This window comes from Mixophyes fleayi, chromosome 5, assembly GCF_038048845.1.
Source record: "Mixophyes fleayi isolate aMixFle1 chromosome 5, aMixFle1.hap1, whole genome shotgun sequence".
Taxonomy (NCBI): Eukaryota; Metazoa; Chordata; class Amphibia; order Anura; family Limnodynastidae; genus Mixophyes; species Mixophyes fleayi.
The window spans coordinates 210,553,637-210,578,322 of NC_134406.1; the positions used below are offsets into that span (position 1 = coordinate 210,553,637).

Below are 24,686 nucleotides of genomic sequence, written 5' to 3' on the forward strand. Positions count from 1 at the left end.
TTTTATCACTTTCACAGCTACGCTGATATTTTCATATAATAACCAAGGTATGTTAATATATATGTACAAACTGTAAATCAAATCTGTAAAACAATAATTTCTAAAGTGAATGGATTATAAATCAGTGAGTGCTGAAGTCATCACAGTATTCATTAGGAAAACTTGTACATCATAAGGATTAATGAATTCCTGCTGTAAATAATTATGCTAGTACGGATATTAGAAGTCACCTCGGATTCCTGTGATCTCTCTTGTGCTTTTATATGGCTACAGCACTGCTCGATCACTTCTACACATAGGACTTCCACGGTGCTTCAACTGGCCCTTTATAAAGTAGGTGATACATTACCCTGAATATATCAAACAGCAATAGACTTTGTCCATTGACTTTTTTGTAAATAGTATCTTTATAAATGGTGTTCTGATGTCACACCATGCCAGTTATATTGTTTACTTACCTCTCCCGCTGCTCTCCATGGTAGCTGTTGTTACCAGTCATGTGACAAACCCTGCTGTGAGTTGATGCACTGGGCCATTTTCTGTGAGCCATTAACTGGCCTCAGCAGCATGCAAGTCTTTCACATACCTTAAAGCTGTCGGTATTTCTTGAATGGAGCACCATTGCAACACGAGTTACATGATCAGTAGAAAAAGCTACAGGTGACTTTTATTATGGTGTGGAGCAGGTGGGCTGTGTAATGTGTGTGTATATCACTGTGTGGTTTTGTTCTTTCTGTTTTTTTTGCTTGTATTAATTATTATGGATATCAGAAGTCACTGCAGAACTGAACGGTGGCTGCTAATATCCTTGTATTTTACAGTGGGGATGGGGAGTTCATTATTCATATATAGTCATGTAATATGTGTTAACTTTGTTTTTCATTTCTTTACATTTAGTTCCCGTCTGTCCTCATGCTGGGGGAGTCGGACTCTGTGAACTAGTACAACATTTGATCATATTTGATTACATTTCAGTGTCTGGAAGTCTAGAAAACAGGTGCGTTTATATATTTGTTTTCATGTTACTGCAGAAGTAATAAACTTTAATGTCAGTTCTCAATAGTGTAATATTTTAAAAAGAAATTCTCTAGTAACTGCAATATTTACAAACCCCCAAAAAACAATGTTGTTTATGGTTCAGTGGAAATCACTTGTTCAATCCACCTCTGACACCAACTTGGATAAGATGGAAATAAACAAGTAAAGTCACTTTTGGACAATATTATAGATTGAAGCCTGCATATTATCAAACTAATGACCTGAAATAATTATGTATTTATACTGCTAAATCTGTCCAGTATGCTGTTTCTATCGTTTAGAGCAGTGTTTCCCCAGTACCTCCAACAGCTCATATTTTAAGGATTTCTATCAATGTGAAGTGGTGGGATAAATACTGCCCCAGCCAAATATTTATATAACACACTTGTACATGATCAAATAAATCGTCAAAACACTCAACTGTCCCGATGCACTCTACTGTCCTAATTATAATCCCCCATATATACGCCAGATACCTTTCTTCCACCCACGCATTCCATTGTCATCACTGCATTTGATGCAGTGAAGCTCTGATGCCAATTGACAGACATGCCACCAATTAGTGTCAGAGCTTCCTTAAGAATGCTGTCATCAGTGAAGAGTGATCACCTGTAGGTGGGAAGCCTGTCTTAAGGTCTCCCTGCCTCAAGACCTGTGTGTGAGATTTTCTGATGTATTCTCACATATTTTAGTTCAGAAACACAGTGCACTTTCTCAAATACTAAAACCTGTAAAAATTGTGGTACAAGGTCCAGTTGGCTCAGAGGTCTAGATGTGACTCTCTAGCTGTTGTGGAACAAGAGGTCTCCGCATGTCTCTGAATTGTTGTTTCACAACAGTTGGAGAGCTACAGCATCCCCAATCTGTTTAAAATAATTTGTATTTTCATCCATCAGCCACAACATTAAAGCCACCTGCCTATTATTGTCTAGGTTCCTCTCGTGCCACCAAAACGGCTCTCACCTGTCGAGGCTTATACTCCACAAGACCTCTGAAGGTATCTGGCACCAAGATCTTAGCAGCAGATCCTTTAAGTCCTATAAGTTGTGAGGTGAGGCCTCCATGGCTCGGACTTGTTTTTCCAGCACATCCCACAGATGCTCGATCGGATTTAGATTTGGAGAATTTGGAGGTCATATTGAACTCTTTGTCATGTTCCTCAAACCATCCCTGAATAATTTTTACAGTGTGGCAGAGCACATTATCCTGCTGAAAGAGGCCACTGCAATCCTTGCCATGAAGGGATGTACTTGGTTTGCAACAATGTTTAGGTAGATGGTACATGTCAAAGTAACATCCACATGAAAGCCAGGACCCAAGATTTCCCAGCAGAATATTGTCCAGAACATAATACTGCCTCCACCGGCTTGCCTTCTGCACATCCTGGTGCCATCTCTTTCCCATGTAAACAACGCACGCGCACCTGGCTGTCCACATTATTTAAAAGAAAACATGATTCATCAGACCAGGCCACCTTCTTCTATTGCTCCTTGGTCCAGTTCTAGGGCTCATTTGCCCATTGCAGGTGCTTTCGGTGGTGGACAGGTTTCAACATGGGCACTTTGACAGGTCTGCGGCTACGCAGCCAGCTGTGAAGCACTGTGGGTCCTGACAACTTTCTATCATACACACAACATTTCTATCATCTATCATAGCCAACATTAACTTATTCAGCAATCTGTGTAGCAGAAGCTCTTCTGTGGCATTGGACCAGCAGGTTAGCCTTCACTCCCCACGCACATCAATGAGCTTTGGGCGTCCATGACCCTGTTGCAATCTCATCAGTTGTCCATCTTGGACCACTTTGTTAGGTACTAACCACTGCATACCAGAAACACTTCACAAGACCTAACGTTTTGGAAATGCTCTGACCCAGTCATCTAGCCATCACAATTTGACCCTTGTCAAAGTTGCTCAGATCCTTACGACTGCCCATTTTTCCTGCTTCCAACACATCAACTTCAAGAATTGACTGTTCACTTGCTGCCTAATATATCCCATCCCTTGACAGGAGCCATTGTAATGAGATAATCAATATTATTCACTTCAATTGTCAGTGGTTTTAATGTTGTGGCTGATCGGTGTATGTGTGAATGCAAATAACTGTATGAATAGAATGCATCTATGCATTACTGCAAAGTAAACCATTAAATTTGGATTTTAGACACATTTACCTAACACTTGCTGGCCACACATTCAGAATACTGGCGATGATTTGAAATAATTTTCAAGCACATTCAAAAAAATCTGGTTGTCAAATGTCCACTGTCATCTCTCAACTGCACTTGTGAACACCCAAATTGGAACCTGCTCTGATCGCTCCATGCAGCCGGATCGGACAATGTGTTGCCAGATTATGTTTTCATATTTTAGTTTCACACCATTCACTAATAAACTCTATTTAGGTAATCATAATATTGTGTCATTAAGAATCTCTTTTCTTATTTGGTTTCAGAATGTGCGAGTATGTGGATCATCTGCACGAGCATTTTAAGTACCCAGTGATTATCCACAATGCTGCCTATATGCCTCCAAAGGTAATGTAATTATGCAAACCAAATGTCCCAATGTATACAGCAGAAGTGTCACCAACACCACTGGATGTATCATGTGGTGCTAGTGCATTTTCTGCTATTACTGTCCCATAATATTTACAGGCAGCAGAATCTGCAACTAGATAGTAAACAAAACACTGATCCTTAGTCAACCAAACTAATTTGTTTTCGTTGCTGTGTAAAATTAAATATTTTTATTCTATTTTTTTTATCACAACATTGTAATAGATATATTCATGGTAGTGGCGTAGTGTTGCAGGAGAGGTCATGATTAGGATCTAATCAGGATTATAATGAAAAGAATATATTTATGTTGTCATAACTTATCCCATCATGTTAATTGACTTTAGTCAAATGGTTTCCAGCAAATTACTGTGTGTAAGCAAAGCAGGGGTTGATTTATTTAAATTAAGGAAACAAACATACGTTAGTGGTCTGCTTTCTGTCACCTTTCCTTGCTTACTTACTCAGACATGCCCTATCAGAAAAGAGTTAACTTAAGTGTTCCAAGAAAAAGATTGTCTAAAATATCTATTAGACTTATTCCAAATTCATTTCACAATCATTTTGGGAAAACAAAATGGCTTAAAGCAATACATCCATAAACCATGTTTGAGAAGCTGTCTGTAACAACTAGAGATGGTCACTGACCCCCGTGTTTTGGTTTTGGATTCGGTTTTGGATCTGGATTACCGTCGTGTTTTGGTTTTGGTTTTGGTTTTGCAAAACCGCCATTGCGTGTTTTGGTTTTGGTTTTGGTTTTGTTTGGTTTTGTTTTGCTATTTTTTGGGAAAATCCATGTTTTTGGGCCTAAATTAACCCAATTTAGTGCTCCAACTGTTTTAGAGACAAGTAATCTAATTGTTGAGGTAATAAATCATCCAAAAAAACAGTTTAATTCTTCGTTGGTAGGCCTATTCTACACACAAAACAGATTGTCTTCCTCTCCATCTATGCATATTGGCAATGCAGCCATCGTCTTTGAATGTATATTACACCCTACACTTATAGTTAAATATGTAAAGAAATGGAAAAAGCCAGTTTGGTTTCTGTCTCTCAAGGCCCCCCTCCACTTGTATAAAATACCAAAATATTCAGCCATTATAGACTGTACAATATTAATTGACATGGAGAAAGCCAGTTTGGTTTCTGTCTCTCTAGGCCCCCCTCCACTTGTATAAAATACTAAAAAATTCAGCCATTATAGACTGTACAATATTAATTGACATGGAGAAAGACAGTTTGGGGTCACTCTGTCTCTCTAGGCCCCCCTCCACTTGTATAAAATACCAAAAAATTCAGCCATTATAGACTGTACAATATTAATTGACATGGAGAAAGCCAGTTTGGTTTCTGTCTCTCTAGGCCCCCCTCCACTTGTATAAAATACTAAAAAATTCAGCCATTATAGACTGTACAATATTAATTGACATGGAGAAAGACAGTTTGGGGTCACTCTGTCTCTCTAGGCCCCCCTCCACTTGTATAAAATACCAAAAAATTCAGCCATTATAGACTGTACAATATTAATTGACATGGAGAAAGACAGTTTGGTTTCTGTCTCTCTAGGCCCCCCTCCACTTGTATAAAATACAAAAAAATCCAGCCGTTATAGACTGTACAATATTAATTGACATGGAGAAAGCCAGTTTGGTTTCTGTCTCTCTAGGCCCCCCTCCACTTGTATAAAATACTAATAAATTCAGCCGTTATATACTGTACAATATAAATTGAAATGGACAAAGGCAGTTTGGTATCTGTCTGCATCAGATCCTCTCTCCACTTGGAGTAAAATAGAAAACTATTCAGCCGTTATATAATCTAGAATATAAATAGAAATTGAGAAAGGCAATTTGGTATCTGTCTGCATCATAATCATCAACATCATCATTAGCGCCCTCGTCGCCTACACAAATCTCCCCCTCATCCTCTTCTAATTCCAAAGTGGCATCCTCAATTTGGGTATCACCGGCTACACTCGGGCTATTAAGGCACACATCAGCAGAATGCTCACGATTAGACATCCCACTGTTGGATGGACTCTCCACAGGGATTGTTGTCATTTGTGAATCAGAGCAAATATTCTCCTGTAATGCCTCACTGTTATCTTGCAGCTCGGCTTTGACGCGTAACAGTAGTTGTGCACCAATTGTAGGCTGGGTAACTTTTTGGGATCTGCCACTAATAGCCAAAGGTGAAGGCCTCATTCTCTCTTTGCCACTGCGTGTGTAGAATGGCATGCTTGCAATTTTTTTTTTATCGTCACTTAACTTTTGCTCAGTTACACTTCTTTTTCGCTTCAATACAGTAAATTTTTTTTTGGTTTTTGTTTTTTGCACTAATTTGAAAACACTCTGTTGTTTGACATCGCCTTGGCCAGATGACGTACTGGGAACACTAACATCAGGACTGGTGACAGAACCTGGTTGCTCATTTAGATCATATGTGGACTGCTTTGAATCCATTCTGAGCGCAAACCACTGAGGAGTGCTAAAAATTATTGAGTAGATACTGCTGACAGATATGACTTTTGACAGCCAGAAATATTAATGCACAATTAGAGAGGACACCCCAAAAACACTGAGGAGTGCTAACATTTATTGAGTAGATACTGCTGACAGATATGACTTTTGACAGCCAGAAATATTAATGCACAATTAGGGAGGACACCCCAAAAACACTGAGGAGTGCTAAAAATTATTGAGTAGATACTGCTGACAGATATGACTTTTGACAGCCAGAAATATTAATGCACAATTAGAGAGGACACCCCAAAAACACTGAGGAGTGCTTAAAATTATTGAGTAGATACTGCTGACAGATATGACTTTTGACAGCCAGAAATATTAATGCACAATTAGAGAGGACACCCCAAAAACACTGAGGAGTGCTTAAAATTATTGAGTAGATACTGCTGACAGATATGACTTTTGACAGCCAGAAATATTAATGCACAATTAGAGAGGACACCCCAAAAACACTGAGGAGTGCTAACATTTATTGAGTAGATACTGCTGACAGATATGACTTTTGACAGCCAGAAATATTAATGCACAATTAGAGAGGACACCCCAAAAACACTGAGGAGTGCTTAAAATTATTGAGTAGATACTGCTGACAGATATGACTTTTGACAGCCAGAAATATTAATGCACAATTAGAGAGGACACCCCAAAAACACTGAGGAGTGCTAACATTTATTGAGTAGATACTGCTGACAGATATGACTTTTGACAGCCAGAAATATTAATGCACAATTAGGGAGGACACCCCAAAAACACTGAGGAGTGCTAAAAATTATTGAGTAGATACTGCTGACAGATATGACTTTTGACAGCCAGAAATATTAATGCACAATTAGAGAGGACACCCCAAAAACACTGAGGAGTGCTTAAAATTATTGAGTAGATACTGCTGACAGATATGACTTTTGACAGCCAGAAATATTAATGCACAATTAGAGAGGACACCCCAAAAACACTGAGGAGTGCTAACATTTATTGAGTAGATACTGCTGACAGATATGACTTTTGACAGCCAGAAATATTAATGCACAATTATGGGGGACAACCCAAAAGCGCTGGGGAGTGCCAAATATGAAGAAAAAATAATAAACCTCTATCCTCCTCTCTGCACTAGCGATTTTGGTTAGAGCAATTGCAAGAACAATATTGTATTCTTTCTCTGTCCCTGCTCTAATTAGCCTATGACTACACCCTGCTCTCTCCCTCTGTCAAATGGCGATGGATTGCTGTGGAGGCGTGTATTTATAAAGTTGAAGTATCGCGAGAACCGAGTCCCGAGATCCGACGACGTCACAATGACGTTCGGCCTCGATTTGGATTCGGAATTGGCGGGAGAGTACCGAGCTGCTCAGCTCGGTACTCGGATACCCAAAGTTCGGGTGGGTTCGGTTCTCGGAGAACCGGACCCGCCCATCTCTAGTAACAACATAAGTCAAACATGTACACCTGTCACCTAAGGAACTAATGGGAATTATGTATCTCTCCTAGGAATCCACGTAATGTAATCATAGTCCATGTCTATGCATAGAAAATCATACCTGGTTCTTATGCTGCTACATTTAAGTGCTTATTCCCCTGCTCAGTGTATACATGATCTCTGAGTAAACTAGGTTGTGATTGCAGTTTGGGATGAGTCAGGGAGAAGCTGAAAATTTTCTAAAAATATCAGGTCTTCAACTAAATCTTGTGGCTGTACTTGGTGTCTAATAGTGATTTTAGTAATTTTTAGACAGACTGAGTAGATGTTATTAATCCTTTCACACCCACACATCATGCATGTCCAGTAATTGTTTTATTTATAAAGTGCCGACATGTTACACAGTATTGTACATTGAGGGATCATATGAAGCAAAAAGTAAATACCTAATGAAATATGAAACCTCTTTAAGAGCAATTACTATCTCCTAAAAGCGGGAATACTTATATTTCGCTGTGATGCTTTTTCTTAGGTGTCTGGTATAAATACATCTCCAATGAACAAGCCATTTAATAGGGTCATATTAACATAGAAGAAAAGAAAATATGCAATAGTGTAATCTAATATATAAAAGAGAAAATTTGTCCTTCTGTCTGTCTTTCTATACAAATCCACATTTTTCAAGCGAAGATCATGAAATTTTGCATATGAGTGTATTAAAACATGACGGAGGCAACTAAAAAAATTTAAAATTGAAATTCATTACGGGGTGGGGGTGGCGAGGGGGGTAACACCTAAAAATCATCGAAAACGACCATAACTCTGGAATGTCTGGAACAATGTCTTGGAAGAAGTTCCAAAAAAAAGGGAAAATTTATTTTTTTCTGGATGCACCCGGAGGAACAGGTAAGACGTTTCCCATCAAGTTGTTACTTGCTAAAATTCGAGTACATTCCAATATAGCTATTGCTATGGCCTCTTCTGGAATTGCTGCAACTTTGCTCTCTGGTGGAAGAACAGCACATTCAGCTTTCAAGTTACCGCTTAATCTGGCCCGAAGTTAAACTCACGTCTGCAATATCACTAAACGAACAGAAAAAACTCAGATTCTGCAGCAATGTCAGGTCATTGTATGGGATGAATGCACCATGTCACACAAAAATGCTTTACATGCCCTCAATCAAACACTTCAATTTTTAAGAGGCAATGATTTACTAATGGGTGGAGTCACTGTTGTATTGGCTGGAGATTTTCGACAAACATTGCCGGTCATTCCAAAAGGAACAATGGCGGATGAAATTAATGCATGCCTTAAATCATCACATCTTTGCAGGCATGTTCGCACTTTGCGACTAACCACAAATATGAGTTTCTCTGCATGGCAACACAATGGACGGTCAGTTTGCTGATCATTTCTTAAATATTGGGAATGGTTTAATGCCGCTTTATCCAGTAACTGGTCTCTTCAAACTCAGAAAAACACTTTGTAACACAGTTGTGTCTTAAAATTCTTTAAATCCCGGGCAACGCCGGGTATTCTGCTAGTACTAAAATAAAAATGGCCTTGTCCAAATGAGCTTCCAATCTAAGAGGTGTTGGGAACACGTGATACAGAACATAGCAGAATAAGTTCTATTTTCTATTTGGGAGAGGAACAGTTCAGCTGCTGAGCAGAGAGAATAGGTAGATCTTCTAAACAAATACAAAAAAGTGGGGTATCTGCGCTTCCTATGTTAATGATGGTAGGCTGCCTAAAGGGGATAGTGAAGAGGGGTGAGCTCCAACCCTCATCGGTAAATGCAAAAAAACAAACAGTTCCCTTGGCGCCAAAATAAGTGCTGATGGTGCATACAGTGGATGTAAGAAATCACGCAACTGATAATAATAAAGTAGGTAGAGTAAACTATAGCAACTGAGAAACTTGGTTAATAAATCAATGATAGTTCTGTATATCAGAGGAGACTAAATAGTCCTGCGTGTCAGGAAAGCCGAGATGTGCAGCAAAACATTTATAACAGTTTATGGTGTCCACACCGTACTTTAGTCTCCTCTGATATACAGAACTATCATTGATTTATTAACCACGTTTTTCAGTGGCTAAAGTTTACTCTACCTACTTTATTGTATTATTTCAGTGCACTGAATATGTTATACTATGATTTGGTTTATCAGATGACCATTCATTATCAGTTGCGTGATTTCTTACATCCAGTGTACGTACCATCAGCACTTATGTTGGCGCCAAGGGAACAGTTTGTTTCTACAGATCTTCTAAACAACCTTGTCCTTGGTGTGATATCACTCCTTGGCACCACAATAATTTCCACTGCCTTCAAAAGTTTCTATATACTTACATATTTGTGGGGAACCAATTATGTGGTAGGTTAAGCACAGTGCTGATATAAAGTGCAGCTATCTCGAACTTCTGTCCCTATGCCAAGAACACCCGTGTAGTGACAATAAACTGTGGTGGGGTTTCTCTTTTTTTTAAAAAAAAACAAAAAGTGCAAAAGCTGCTTTTCTGACGCTGCCACAGATACCTACAACAGACTTTGTGTACCCAGTCTGAGTTAATACGCATTCATTCTGAAGCACAGCATCTGTTTAGACTTACAAAATAGTGAAACCTCATGCTGAAAATTAGCACCTCTTTGCATCTCTTGAATAGGCAGAAAAGGGAGCAAGAATGTAGTAGTTAGTGGTTTTAACTATTGGAGGTTGAGCTAGATGATGATGATGATATTGGGGATCTTGCTAACTTTTAATAATACCATCAGAATAAAAACGATTTACAAACCCCAAAAAAATGTGGATCCAGGAAAGTATTTTTGGAAACAATAGTTTTAGTCTTGTTGGGAAATGCTTATGCATGTAATCGCCAAAATGTAAAGATTAGACTGTCTACAAACTTTTTTTTTTTTTTTTTTTTAAAGGAAATCATGCTGTCAGTTCCTAAATTTCAGTGACCTGTAGAAAGTGTGACATGTGACTGCATCCTAAAGAAATTACATCATTTGTAAAAATGCAATTGACAGATTCATTTTTTTCCCCTTTTAGGATCCTGGATACTCCACTGAAATGAATGCGTCTGTATTACAATACCATTTCCCTGGTGGAGATATTTGGCAGCAGTTAATTATGGAGAAAAAGCTTACAATATAATATCCTGCAAGTTTCCTACATTGATGCATTGTGTAGACACCCACACATGCAGCAACTTAACTTGCAATGAGATAATGTAATCATCACAAAGCATGTGACAGGATAAAAACATTGTGATGCAACCCAAAAAAAATCATTCAAAATTATGATCATCAAGTTTGGTGCGTTCATTGGGAAAAAAAAAAGTTTCTAAAAAAGGTATAATTAAGCCATTTTTGTGCATGTTCAAAATCTCCATTAATCATCCAAATGAAGGTGATTTTACTGAAATTTATGTATTCTATTTGGATTGTTCTGTGTATGCAAAAATCATTAAAGGATGTTTCAGTAAATTAAAATGATTGCATGTGGCAGTTCAAACCTTAGAGCGAAGTGTATTGTAATGACCATTTGTGATCAATGCAATTTTCTCATTTGAGTCAAATCCATATCATAATCTGTATCTAGCGGTTTGTTAATTACTCAACATTTCCTGCCACCTAAAATATTAAATGCACCCCACCTACTGTGACATAAGAATGTTATCCAGGAGATGGAACTCCAAGGTGTCTTATAATACACATATTTCCATGGTTAAGTTATTGTTATAAAGATTGATCACTATAACTTTTTGCAAAGATGTCAAACATTTAGAGTTCCATGTTATTCATTTAGGTTTTGCTATACGTATCTTCTTCCTTTAACTGGGGATAGTTTCAAGTCTGCTTGAGCTGCTTTAGAATGAGAAAGTAGATGTAAGCATTGGTCAGACACAATATATGACCATCTGTGAAGATTATCTTTATCACCCTGGCATGGATGAGGTAGCTCCTTAATAGCATATCACATTATATTAAGTTATCCCTGGCAAGGGGGAGAGAGAGAGAGAGATAGGAGGGAAGTTGGGATGTAGAAGCTTTGGAGAAGAGAAAAGCCTAAAGGTCAACTGTGGTCCAATATTCTCATAAGAATATACCCATGGTCCTATATTTCAATCTGGTAAATGGTGGGGAAAAAAAGAATTCAGAAATTTTCAAACATTGTACATGATTAATCTGGCCTTCCACTGCAACTCTGTACCCATCTGTGTAAGTTTTACTTTTTAACAGCCATAACTCATCCCACAACTTTAGGACAATGTCCTATTGGTACAGGACAGGTCAAAACTCAGATTCTACAGGCAGTGCAGTTGCTGTGACATCACTGGTCCTCCCCTTATGTATGAAATGCCAGATGTAAAACAGTAATTCTGGGGAAGATTCAATTATCTGAAGTTCCTATGGACAGGTGCCTCCGCTAGAGGTTTATGTTTAAATCTTCACTAATTCTTGTTTGCAATAAATAGCACGCTTGGAGTATTTATACTAAACAAAACCAGTCATTGTTAAGAGATGCTCAGGCTCGGTTCCCCGAGAACCGAACACACCCGAACTTAGCAGCCGGCTCATTACTTTTGCGCGCTCTCGGAATTGAAAATGAGGCAAAACGTTATATTGTCTGATCTTGTGAGCTTTGGATTCTATAAGTACCGCCCTCCACGGCGATCCAGCGCCATTTCACAGAGGGACACAGAAGGGGTAGCACAGTTCTGGGCAATCTCTAGTGCAGTTGGCCAGCATCATAGGTAGAAAAGAAAGAGGGGTAGCTGTGTTATTCAAAGTCTCCAGTGACATTCAGGAGGGCTCCATTGCTAATTGTCATTGCTGAAATAGAAATAAATAGGTCTGGCAGGCTTGATCTTCTAAATCTGCAGTATTTGTTTGAAAGTGTATGAAAAGAATAGTGACCTATGAGTTGGTCAAAACTGACTGCAAATGACTTGAAATTAGTGTTATTGAGGTTTATAATAATGTAGGGGGGGAAAAAAAAAAAAAAAAAAAAAAAAAAAAGTGATTTTAGAAAAAAATAAATAAATCCAGATCCAAAACCAGAACAAGGGGGTCAGTGAACATCTCGTTATTGCATGTGTATTATAAGTAAACTAATAACCAAGACAGGAATGTTAATACTCCAATGTTTAATATGCATAACACTACATAAAAGGTGAACATCCACAACCTACATATATACAAGCTTAGATTTATTCAATTAGCTACTTTAACACAGCCTAGATTTTTTTTTGTTAATATACATTTAATACTGCTAAAATCTCTTCTATACATTACACAGCCATTTCCATTTTAATAGTAGGGTGAGGGTTGTAGCCTTCAAGCTCAAAATCCTCTGCTTTGAAATCATTAATGTTTTCCACTGCACGTAGTATTTTCAGTTTAGGAAATGGTCTGGGTTTTCTTTGAAGCTGAAATAGAAAAGGTTGACAGCTTTCAAACTTTTGATTCAAATCTCTCCAATAATATGAAAAGAATTGTGAGCAAAAAGCGTGCTTAATGTTTTACTAGAAAAGTTCTCATTAGGTATTACAGAATTAAGACAATTTTCTAATATTTCCTAATGGTCAATATTTTTTCTGCAACCTGTCAGGTTCACTGTTGCCTTGGCGTAGCTTAATACCTGCAGCACAAGTCTACTTCCTCAGTGAACCCCAAAAATTCATCACTGCAGGCAGGGGAAACATACATTAGTTATATATTTGTTTTAAATATACATTTGAGAAAGTTAATGTTTTATTTACACAACCGCCTTAAAGTCACCCATATAATGTCAAATAGGGAAGGTAATCCTACTATAGTCATATATAGCAGCGATAGGCAACATGAAACACATAAGGCCCGCGTGGTGCAGCCCTCTAACCTTCCTTTATCAGTTGGAGTACCACAAGGCTCAGTCCTAGGTCCTCTGCTATTCTCTATCTACACCACTTCTCTTGGAAAACTAAAGCTCCTTTGGATTTCAGTATCATCTCTATGCGGATGATACACAAATTTATCTATCCTCTGCTGATCTCTCACCATCTGTGTTGTCTCGCGTTACTGACTGTCTTTCTGCCATTTCATCTTGGATGTCTTCTCGCCAACTCAAACTCAATCTTTCAAAAACTGAATAAATAATATTCCCACCCAAAAACAGAAGTTACCTACCTGACATTTCTATTTCTGTTGATAACATGACCATAAATCCCACCCCGCAAGCTCGTTGCCTAGGTGTAATCCTTGACTCACAACTGTCGGTTATTCCCCACATCAACTCTATATCTAAATCATGTTACATACACCTAAAGAACATTTCCAGAATACGCACATATCTCACACAAGACACTGCAAAAACATTAATTCATGCATTTATCTCCCGCATCGACTATTGCAATTCCCTCCTTACTGGTCTTCCCAAAGTCAGACTTGAACCCCTACAATCTATTTTGCACGCAGCGGCTAGATTGATTTTCCTTGCAAACCGTTTTTCCTCTGCTGAGCCACTCTGTCAGTCTCTACATTGGCTGCCTGTATTTCAACGAATCCAATATAAAAATTTTCTACTAACATACAAGGCCATCAACAAAATTGCACCGACATACATTTCCTCACTGGTCTCCAAATATCTCCCCACATGACACCTCCGTTCTGCACAAGATCTACGTCTCTCCTCCACTCTCATCACATCCTCGGTTACAGGATTTTTTTCTGGGCTGCACCCACTTTGTGAAATTCCCTCCCTCACACAGTAAGACTTTCCTCTAGTCTTCAAATGTTCACTGAAAACTCATCTCTTCAGACAAGGTTATGATATTCCTCAACCACCATCTTAATTTCCCTAGATTACCCTATTACCATCCTCTACACAGCTAACGCAAGACAACAACCCTCTGACCAACATTGCAACACACACAGCCCACTCAATACTTTTACCTTTGCGTTCTAGCTGCTCCATTGTGCAAGATGATGTAGCACATGCCCTTGTGTTTCTAACTCCCATTGTCCTATAGATTGTAAGCTTGCGAGCAGGGTTCTCTTACCTCTGTCTGTATGTACTACCCAGTATTGTTTTATCAATGTTTGTTCCCAATTGTAAAGCGCTACGGAATTTGCTGGCGCTATATAAATAAATGTTGATGATGATGACGACATTACCCCTAATCTAAGTAATAAGTTAAAACTATACATTTAATCATAGAACGAGACCTCTAAAATAACATATCAACAGACAGACATTTTAAACAAGTGTTACAATCTAGAACAAACAAATCTGACAATCAGGAAGGAGCTGGGGCCATAGGTGAAGGTTCAGAGGGCCAAATGTTACCCATCACCGTTATATAGCATTCAAAAAAGAGACTTCTAATAGAAAAGTGCACCTGCACACATACACAGCTTATTTTAGCATGACAGAAAGGATCCCATCCACAAAAAAAAAGTTACTAGGTAAAACAATTAACCAAATCATATCTACTTCATAAAAGTTTTGCAAATAGAATATTTCTATATTAACCTATGATAGTCTTCACTAAACATTTCTGAAATGTGGGGGCATAGTCTGGATGATCATGTGTTTCTATATGCTCTCCATTTGAAAATCCTGGACAATATTCTGATCTTGTAACCAATAAGCACTGTAACTAACTACCGGGGGGGGGCTGTATTGCCCAAGCACAACAGTTTGAATTGTGGGACTGGTCTGTAGTATGGCCCGTTGGGCCCGACAGATCAGGACTGTCTGCCTGGGACTTTGAAGCAGGATTGTCAGGAAGTCTGCTCTGATTCTGCAGTCTCTTATGGAGACCACTTCCTTGCTGTTCTTCAGAGAGCCATGAGTGAGAAGTGGCCTGTATTGAAATCTGTGGGCACCTACACGGCAGTGCAGATGCAAATATGCGACTAGAAAAGGGGAGACCCGGACCAGTACAGGAGTAGAAATACGACATATAATCAGACTCTCAGAGGAAGCCCGAATAAGGCTGGGTACACACTATAGGAATATTCTAACATTGCAATAGCTTTAGTGATTTCACGAATTTGGGGGAGGGGGGGGGGGGGGGGGTGATACATTTGCTTTTGTTGATGTCATCTTTGATATAATAAACAACAACAACTCCAGAAGTACACAGGGGCACATAATGCACTTTTATCCACATTGATCTGCTTGGGATATCCTTATGCTGTGTGTCATGGCCACTGCTGGGTCTCTGGGGCCTAAATATTGGAGGAGAATACTAGATCCTCTGGGGGTATTAGATCCTTTGCTTTGGGCTTCCATGTACAGGTTGTTTTTGTTAGACCATTTGCGCAATCCAATGAATCCAGCCACTTAAAACTGAACTGCTCCATAATAGAGGAGCATTACCCTGCAGGGATTAGGGGAGGACATGTGCTCAGTGCACATTGGAGCATAGAGGGAGCACAAGACCACACTACCACCAGGTCAAACTTATGTAGCTGAATAGCTGCCTCCCTCTGGTTTTCATGTGCCATCAAGTTAGGCTTCCTGGTCATGTTATAACAAATGTCCTTACACATAGGGATTTCTATAGATTGACATCACTATTTCGGTAAGTGTCTATGGAGCCGATCCCCGAGTAGAGGTATCATCCTAGCAGTAAAAGCAGTGCTGTAATATTCATGCCTGTAACTTACATCAACTCCAGAAGTACACAGAGGGGCACAAAATGCACTTTTATCCACGTGGTGAAACTTTTCCGAGTTCTCAGATTGTTCTGCTTGGGACATCGTTATGCTGTGTGTCATAGCCATTGCCGAGTCTCAGTTAAATGTTAAAGGGGAACAGTCCTTGAACATTTCCACGCAGGCCGATATAATACAGTGTGACGAAGACGGAAATGCATAACTCCAAGATGATGTACAGAATGTCTATCCAGTTCTCGATGTAGGACTTGTGCTAGCAGTGATTCAGCTCCAGTCTTGGAACCCGCAGCAATACCCAGGAGATACAGGGAATTTGAGGGAAGAGACCGGATTGTCGATATTGCAGTTCGGGAGTGATCATTATTCTCCCAGTGGCGTCTCTGTAAGGATGCTGGCTGCAAAGACAGTCATGAGTGCATACACACTGCAGAAGTGGAACATCGTTGGCTGGAATTTTTCTTTCAATTTAAAAGTCTCGTTCAACAAAACGATGGACTTTGGAACGATAATTGTTCATCGATGCACGGTACACAATCCTGTGATATCAGGCCAACTGACTGTTTTCATCTGATTACCGGGCCAATCAGACTAAACACAGTAGTGTATACCCAGCCCAAGACTGTTGACTGCTCAGAAAACCTGGGCTGATTATCTTTTAGATAAACCCCCCCCCCCCCCCCATCCAAAAAAAACCCCACACACATACACCCTGGGAATCCTATGTCCCCAAGTTGTTAATAAACTGGAGATATTGGATTACTTTCCCTATGTATGACTGAGGCTCTTCTAGTTTTACCTTCGATTGCAACAAGGATACTCTATACCACAATTCGTATAGATCTATATCACTACTGTTTGTGGACATTAATCTATTGGCACAGAGGTGCTGGCTTTGCATGTTACTAAAATTCTAACTGACGTTGTACACCTTGATCAGACAAGTTTTATGCCCGATAAATCTACAACCACAAATCTTAGACTGCTATATATGCATTATGAAATTACCACAGAGGTAATGCAGAGATTTGGCATGGGTCCACATTTGTAGGTGGAGTTAGATTGTTGTACTCTGCCAACAATGTCTAAACTGATCTATGTCGGGTCATTTCAATTGGGTAGAGGTATGCAGCAGGGCTACCCATTGTCTCCTACATTGTTTGCCTGAACAGTCACTGGATGGTCTCAGTAGCCATCCAGATATACGTGGGCTTGTAGTAGGAGATCGGGTGGATACCATCGCTCTATGTAGAAGACATACTGCTCTTTTTTGTCTAATGCATGTGAATAAATGAGTAATCTGCATCAAGTGGTGGACGGCTTTGGTTATTTCTCTGGTCTTAGGACCAATTGGCACATATTTTCATTTAGAAGGGACAGTCTCACTGCTGTTCCTCCTGCTATGAACTTCCATGTGCAAATATTTAGGTATATAAGATGTCAGATTACATCCATCTAAATAGTCATCCAATAATGGAATCTTTAAAAAGCAGAATTCACACATGGAAAAAATTAATCCTCTGTAACAGGCGCTGTTGAAATAAAAGGGTTTATACCTCGTCACTTAAGAAAACTAGACAAATACATAGCCTCTCTGGTCTGGATGGATAAAGGAGCTAGAAGATGAAATGGCTGAGGGAGAATGAGTATATCCATTAGGACAGATACTTATGTATATTTTCCTCCTGTAAGAATGCCCTTTAATACAGAAGTTGTGTTATGCTGTAAAACAATGTATTAGTAGAACTGTTCTTTGCTCACTCCTAGATTATGTATATAGTTGGGATATCATTGTAAAGATAGGTGAATAATGTAACTTGGTAAGCTAATAAATTTGCTTGCGTTGCCGGAGGTGAAACAAGTTTCTCTGTCTGGTGCCTGATTTTTGAACGTGTAAAAGCAAGACTTCCACACGTATGGGCAATGTGTTCTATGGACACATTAAATATACATTCTTTATTGCCTTTACATTTTATAATAACAATCTGATATGGAATGAAACTTCTTATGTAAAGCCAAAAATACAATTTGTTGCAAATGTTTAATGCTATCTTATGGGACCTCTAAGCTAAATTAAAGTGTACAGTACCTAAGGGATACTTATGCAATCATGTTACATTTTTGTTTTTCGAGATGTTGGAGTCAATGTTTGCGTGTGAAAACATTATTAAATAACCAAATTACAAACTGTTTTGCAGTCTTGCACGCCATTTACTATACAAACATTTTCAATAGACATAAATAAAACTTGTAAACTTACTTGTGTTTGTAATGGTTCAACATGATTAAGATATATATGGGCATCCCCGAGTGTATGGATAAAGTCACCAGGCTGAATTTAAAAAAGTGAGTAGGTTATTATTGAGCAAGTTCCAACAGCACCAAGAAATGCAATATTGGCATACTGAATAGAACATACGGTTTCAAATCTGAGCACACATGAAAGGAATTCCGATTTACACATTTGCAAGCTCCCCTTAGCTATGCTAAATTAAGGCATATAAGAAATTAGATTTCCGTTGTACTTTAAAAATACAATGCATAATAATTTTAATCACTTATTCCCACCTGTAGGCCAATCTAAAAATAAATCATTCTGAGGTGGATACATTTCTTTACAAATTTAAAAATAAATCTACAAGCATGGTAGAATGAAAAGTAATAATACCTTCAGTCCTGTGACATGTGCAATCATGTAAGTTAGTAAAGCATAACTGGCAATATTGAATGGCACTCCAAGGCCCATGTCTCCCGATCGTTGGTACAGTTGACATGACAGCTCATTGTTGATTACATAGAACTGGCAGAGGGTATGACAAGGTGGCAAAGCCATCAGAGGAATATCTGCAGTGGGAATAAACACATTAGGACCAGAAGATGTTTCATTACATCTGCCTGCTAGACTTTCCCATTTGTGCACACGTGTGAATGTCTGCACTAATATATATAAAAATATTTAAATGTAGAAGCCAGTAATCACACTTTAGAAGTCAAAGGGACTTTCTCTATGACATTCACTGAACTATGATATACAGACAAACATATCCATTTAGCACCTGGAAAACCCATTTTGTCCTTCTTTAAAACCAATAAAAAAAAAAGTTTATATATCTGTTAACTCGCTTAGAAAGGATAGGAGTAATGCTTTTGGAGATTCAGACCACTGATGAGAATGTCATGTATGGATGTTGCTCTGTCAAAACCCATCAAGGACAGTGAACAAGCTTAACCACTAAATTGCACAGCTGTTGTGAATTGACAAGGTAAAAGAAAAAAAGTAAGCCATAAAGTGTACATATAAGAAAGCATTTATAGAACAAATGCCCGCTATGATGGAGCCAGTTTTAATGTACCACTGGATTTAGAAATTTAAATTCATAATGACTAGTCCACTTTTACACGACATGTCTGAATGTCTATTTGAAATAGATATATCTACCTTTGGGGTTCCAACTACACATGATGATCCTCCTATCATCAGGATTATTTCTGATTGTATCAATCACGTTCTGCAGCTGGTCAACTCCTTGTCCTGTGTAATCTGCAAAAGACAAAGCATTAACTACTAATTAAAATGTCCAATCCTACTCAATTGTAATCAAATGTTAAAGCAGAGAAAGCATAACCAAAACTAAATTCTACTCGGACATTCCAGTAGGAGAGGGGAGGGGGGCTGTGTCACACATTTACCTGTGTGAATGTCTTTGTATTCAGCACCAAAGTGCCTCCACTGAAAACCGTACACAGGACCAAGGTCTCCTTCCTCTCGAGCAGAGAAACCCTGTTTATCCAAAAATTCCCTGGAGCCATTTGCGTCCCAAATTTTTACACCTTTTGCAGAAAGCTCGGTTGCATTTGTAGAACCCTTAAAAAAAAGAAAAAGCAAAATATTTAGCATGAAAAGGATTGATAATTAATAACATTGTGGTCATCCCCTAAAGCAATTTAAGATAAAAAATGTTGAGATTATGAAGACGAATTATCACCTTGTAGAAATAACTTGAATTGTACCCATAAAAGCGTTAAACAATTTCCCTGAAAGGGAAATCTGAACTGTGAAACTATTTAAGAACAAAATGTAATATTGTATCGATTACTGCTCGGAGTGCTTTGAAAATATACACAGATCAGACAACACTAAAACCACAAAGAAGTGAAGTGAATAACATTGATTATCTTGTTACAATGGTACCTTTCAATAGGTGGGATATATTAGCCAGCAAGTGAACAGTCAGTTCTTGGAGTTGGAAGCAGGAAAAAAATTGGCAAGCGTAAGGATCTGAGCAACTTTGACAAGGGCCAAATTGTGGCTAGATGACTGGGTCAGAGCATCTCCAAAACAGCAGGTCTTGTGGGGTATGCACTGGTTAGTACCTACCAAAAGTGGTCCAAGAAAAGAACAACGGCGACATTGTCATAGGCGCCCAAGGCTCATTAATGAGTGTGGTTAGCAAAGGCTAACCCATCTGGTCTAATCCCACAGAGAGCTACTGTAGCAGAAATGGCTGAAAAAGTTAATGCTAGCTATGATAGAAAAATTAAAGAAAAGTTTGCTTACAAAAGGTGCACTATCAACTCTATAATGGCCTTATCTGTGTGGAGTTTGTATGTTCTCTCTGTGTTTGCGTGGGTTTCCTCCGGGTGCTCCGGTTTCCTCCCACACTCCAAAAACATACTGGTAGGTTAATTGGCTACTATCAAAATTTACCCTAGTCTCCCTGCTCTGTCTGTCTGTCTTCCTGCTCTGTCTGTCTCCCTCTCTGTCTGTGTGTGAGTGTCTACATTAGGGGATTTAGATTGTAAGCTCCAATGGGGCAGGGACTGATGTGAATGAGTTCTCTGTACAGCGCTGCGGAATTAGTGGCGCTATATAAATAAATGATGATGATGATGATATAATGTAAATATATTAGATCAAAGGGAGTATCTTAAAGTAAAATTTAACGTTTATTGAGTACATTTAAAGTCCAATATTTAAATTAGCGAAATATAGAACAGTGAGTGCATAAACAAAAGGGAGTTTAAAACTACTGTCTGCACCAAACAAATCTCCTATATAGTCTAAAGGGCTTATCCAGTGTTTCCCAAACCCAGTCCTTCCCAACAGTGCAGGTTTTCTGGATCACATCTGACATAATTAGGACCACCTGTGAATCTGTTACAATGTGTCAGTCAGTAATGAGTACAACTGTGCTCCAGCAATGAGATATGGAAAACCTGCCCTGTTGGGGAGCCCCGAGGACAGGGTTTGGGAAACCCTGGGGCCCTTATGCTCTATAGGGTCCAAAACAGTAATGGCTCATAATAAACCTGAATCAAGATTCAGTATAACCAAATAAATACAGGTAGAGCTTCTCCACTACCTTAGGTCAGGCACTGAACCATGCCATTTATGAAAAAGCCATAGGAGATTACAGAGCAGGTAGACTCCACCTACTAATCCTGAAATGCGGCAAACAACTACACTATACGCCTCATTCTGCCCTTGGATAGTCTGGGTGCTTCTGCACTGAAAATAGCCAAAAAAACAAAAACTTCCAAAGGGCAAAATAAGGGTGTCTCTAGCACATGTATCAGCTTACACTGCTTGCTGTGCTGTAGTTTTAGTTCATCATTTGCTGAAACTACATAGTGTATGGGGAAATTTAAGGCAAGATTATTTTATTTTTCCTCCTTCCAACTAGTACAACCATGGGGATGCCATGTCTAGGACACAATAGCTAAGGAAATACTCCAGGGACTTCCTCTCTATAGAGGACAACTAGGAGAAATGCGCTCTCAGAGGTGGTCAGCCATAAGATGGTTGTGCAGAGAACACATCAAATTTACATGGAGTTTCCTTTTAAAGTATTTATTAGATTTGAATTACTGACATAACCCACTAGGCTTCCATCAAGACAATGTACCATGGGAAGATGTAGAATTTTTGCCTTCAGGTAGAAAAGTTATTAAAATAATCAATAGAATACCTTAATAAACCATAGAAGCTCTTCAAGTACTCCTTTCCAGAACACACGTTTTGTTGTCAGCAAAGGAAATTGGTCTGAGAAGGAGAAAAGAGAAAAAAAATCTGAATCATAAGTGAAACAACTTTTCAGACAAATGTTCTGCTTTATCATATACAGCCGCCTCTCAAATCAACACTGTCAGTGTTCTCCCCAGCACCTATTCCCCAGGTGCTCCACCCGGTTGTTTTTACTTGCCAACCAGCTATTGGAGCCCAACAGAGTCCTATATAAACCATTGTTTCTCCTACAATAACAGGCACTATGTGAGCACTAATAGCCAACAGTCTAACCAGTCCTTGCAGATGTGGGCAATAACCTCCAACATTTTTCATTATAGAAGAGTATTACAATTGCCCCAACCAGGATGCTTCTTAATGTCACCCACCTGACAAAGTTTCCTGGGTAGAACACTGACTGTCAATTCAAACAGCACAAAAGAAAACTAAAAAAAAAAAATGGCATAACTATTTAAGGCTATGAGAAACATCCCAGAGATCTGAATAAAATGGAGTGTAGCATCCCAATCGCAAATTGATTACTATAAGTTTTTTGCATATTTGAAAAATAAATTCTGCAACATCTCTGCAGTGATAACACAACAGAATACCCTAGCACAGTGCAGTATGACATATCAGGTCTCACCTGCCTGCCAGTGCAATTAGATCCAGTCAACTAGTTACCCCAAACTAGAAAATCTGCCTGGTCATGAAATGGTTAAGATAATCCTGTTATAGATGCTTTGCCATCTCCGGGGGCCATTCATGAAGCGCAAAACACCCACACCCCAGTGAAGATTCAGCTTTGGAACATTCGTACACCTTGACTTATAAAAAATGCACAAAGATTTATCTGTGGCACATGGGTTTGTGGAGCCAAATTGCCACATTTTAAAAGGGGAAACAACACAAACAAGCGGAGGGAGCAGTCGAGCAGAATAATGGTATTCCTAGCAAAATATGAAGGAGGCGCAACAGTGCACCTAGATTGGAAAATAGTGTAGAATAAAAAATAAGGTTTGGGGAGCATTTCTTGGCACTTTCCTTACTATGTACATCCATTTTCAATTGCTACGCAAAAGGGACTTCAGTTTTGCACAAACTCAAAGCCGTCATGGACGACTATTTTCTGAAATACACCAGATTTAACAGAACCATTTTGCAATTCAAGATACACCCCAAGCAGTGCAATAAAAAGCTTCACACACGTCACATATAATTAAAACCTAAATAATAAGGCTAAACTGAGCAGTACTTTAGGAGAAAATGTGCCATATTTATTTAATTTAAAGGGTTAGGAAATGGGTAGGAGCAGGGCCAGGGAACCACTGCAAACCTGGTGAAGGCATCAGGAGGTTACCACACTTACCAGGATACCCTACCAGCCTGCCTGCACAAAGAAAAAAAAACCAGCGTGTGCAGATTGGCAATACCATACAACTCCCCTAGCAAGGGGGCAGCAGCACATGCGCAGTGACACCATTTCTGCACAGTGAAGACTTGTTCAGCACTACACTATACGTGTGCCGACCCTGGGCAGGGGGCGACAAAGAGCCTAACAATGGCCCTAGGTAGGATGCTGGACTTTGACACGGCAAGTACATAGAATAAATACACTGTGATCCACCTGGAGCGCATCATCATGACGCACCGGTGCAGAACTAAAGTATTCCGCTGTAAATTACCTCCTCTAAGCAGCTGCAACATGGTATGTTCCAGGTTTTAAACTACATTTCCCAGAATTCCCACAGGGTCTGCGTTAAAACTTACTAAATAAATTATACTTGTACAATGATTGCAGATAAACGATAAAGAAGACTTTCCATCCAAAAAAATGTATAGTCAGCAGCAGGTTGATTGGCGGACTCACCTCGCAGGCTGTACCTAGCTTGCATGCCGAACACCGAGATGGTCCCGGTACCGGTCCGGTCCTCTTTGCGGTACCCGCGCTGGAGGATGTGTCGGATCTGATCCAGGTACTGCAGCTCGTCGTGCGGGGGATCACCCTGCACCACATCACCATTCACCGTCTACCGACACGATGGGAAAACAACTGAGTGAGCGAAATCCACATAACGCAAATATATCCCTTATGTATTATCAGACTGACCTGACCGCGGCTGCCGGATTCCTCCGACGCTGTGACAACAGGCATGGTTTGATTGTTTTTTTCAATCAATTTACTTACGCAGCAGAATCAAACTGTATCTCCCGCCGTATTTCTCCCCCTCGCTCGGTGATTGGATGATCGGGGAAGTAGGCGGGGCTTCTGTTACACAATCGAAATTAGAATTTACCAGTTAACATAAGAAACAGAAGTAACACACCTATGAACTTTTTGTCAGTTAAAGGCATAAAAAAAGTCAATAATGAATTGCTCCATTGCAGGAAAATACTAAAGCATAATTTGTGATAACAGGGTGAATAAATAGAGCAAAACCGTTTGGACTTTTAATAAATTATTAAAAATAAATA

General features: G+C 39.2%; 2 protein-coding genes across 5 annotated transcripts in view; one reads left to right on the forward strand and one right to left on the reverse strand.

Moving 5' to 3' along the window:
* Positions 1 to 11,062, forward strand: part of ENOSF1 (enolase superfamily member 1) — a 56,996-nt gene extending 45,934 nt beyond the window's left edge. For both annotated transcript variants that reach the window (XM_075213382.1, XM_075213383.1), the window contains 3 exons: positions 898 to 997; positions 3,494 to 3,575; positions 10,593 to 11,062. In XM_075213382.1, coding sequence (XP_075069483.1) covers positions 898 to 997; positions 3,494 to 3,575; positions 10,593 to 10,697 — 287 coding nt within the window. In that variant the 3' untranslated portion in view covers positions 10,698 to 11,062. The remainder of the gene's footprint in view (positions 1 to 897; positions 998 to 3,493; positions 3,576 to 10,592) is intronic.
* A 1,614-nt stretch (positions 11,063 to 12,676) lies between these two features.
* TYMS (thymidylate synthetase) lies at positions 12,677 to 24,451 on the reverse strand. Of its 3 annotated transcripts, XM_075213384.1 has the most exons (8): positions 24,322 to 24,451; positions 24,082 to 24,241; positions 22,177 to 22,250; positions 19,898 to 20,072; positions 19,647 to 19,748; positions 18,876 to 19,051; positions 18,468 to 18,539; positions 12,677 to 12,975 (listed from the first exon to the last, which is right to left on the reverse strand). In XM_075213384.1, the coding sequence occupies exons 1-8, from the start codon at positions 24,364 to 24,366 to the stop codon at positions 12,838 to 12,840; spliced, it is 942 nt and encodes a 313-aa protein (XP_075069485.1). In that variant the 5' UTR covers positions 24,367 to 24,451; the 3' UTR covers positions 12,677 to 12,837. The 3 variants fall into 3 exon arrangements, with proteins under 3 accessions (XP_075069485.1, XP_075069486.1, XP_075069487.1); XM_075213385.1 differs by lacking the exon at positions 18,468 to 18,539; XM_075213386.1 differs by lacking the exons at positions 24,082 to 24,241; positions 24,322 to 24,451 and adding an exon at positions 23,581 to 23,684.
* Between the last annotated feature and the right edge of the window lie 235 nt (positions 24,452 to 24,686).

Excerpts from the sequence above, each read along its gene's own strand:
- TYMS (XM_075213384.1), bottom strand. The coding sequence starts at position 24,366 with ATGCCTGTTGTCACAGCGTCGGAGGAATCCGGCAGCCGCGGTCAG. Across the intron at positions 20,073-22,176 it reads AGCTTCTATGGTTTATTAAG|GGTTCTACAAATGCAACCGA; the intron begins GTATTCTATTGA and ends CTTTTTTTTAAG. Across the intron at positions 12,976-18,467 it reads TTGAACCATTACAAACACAA|CTTCAAAGAAAACCCAGACC; the intron begins GTAAGTTTACAA and ends TTTCTATTTCAG.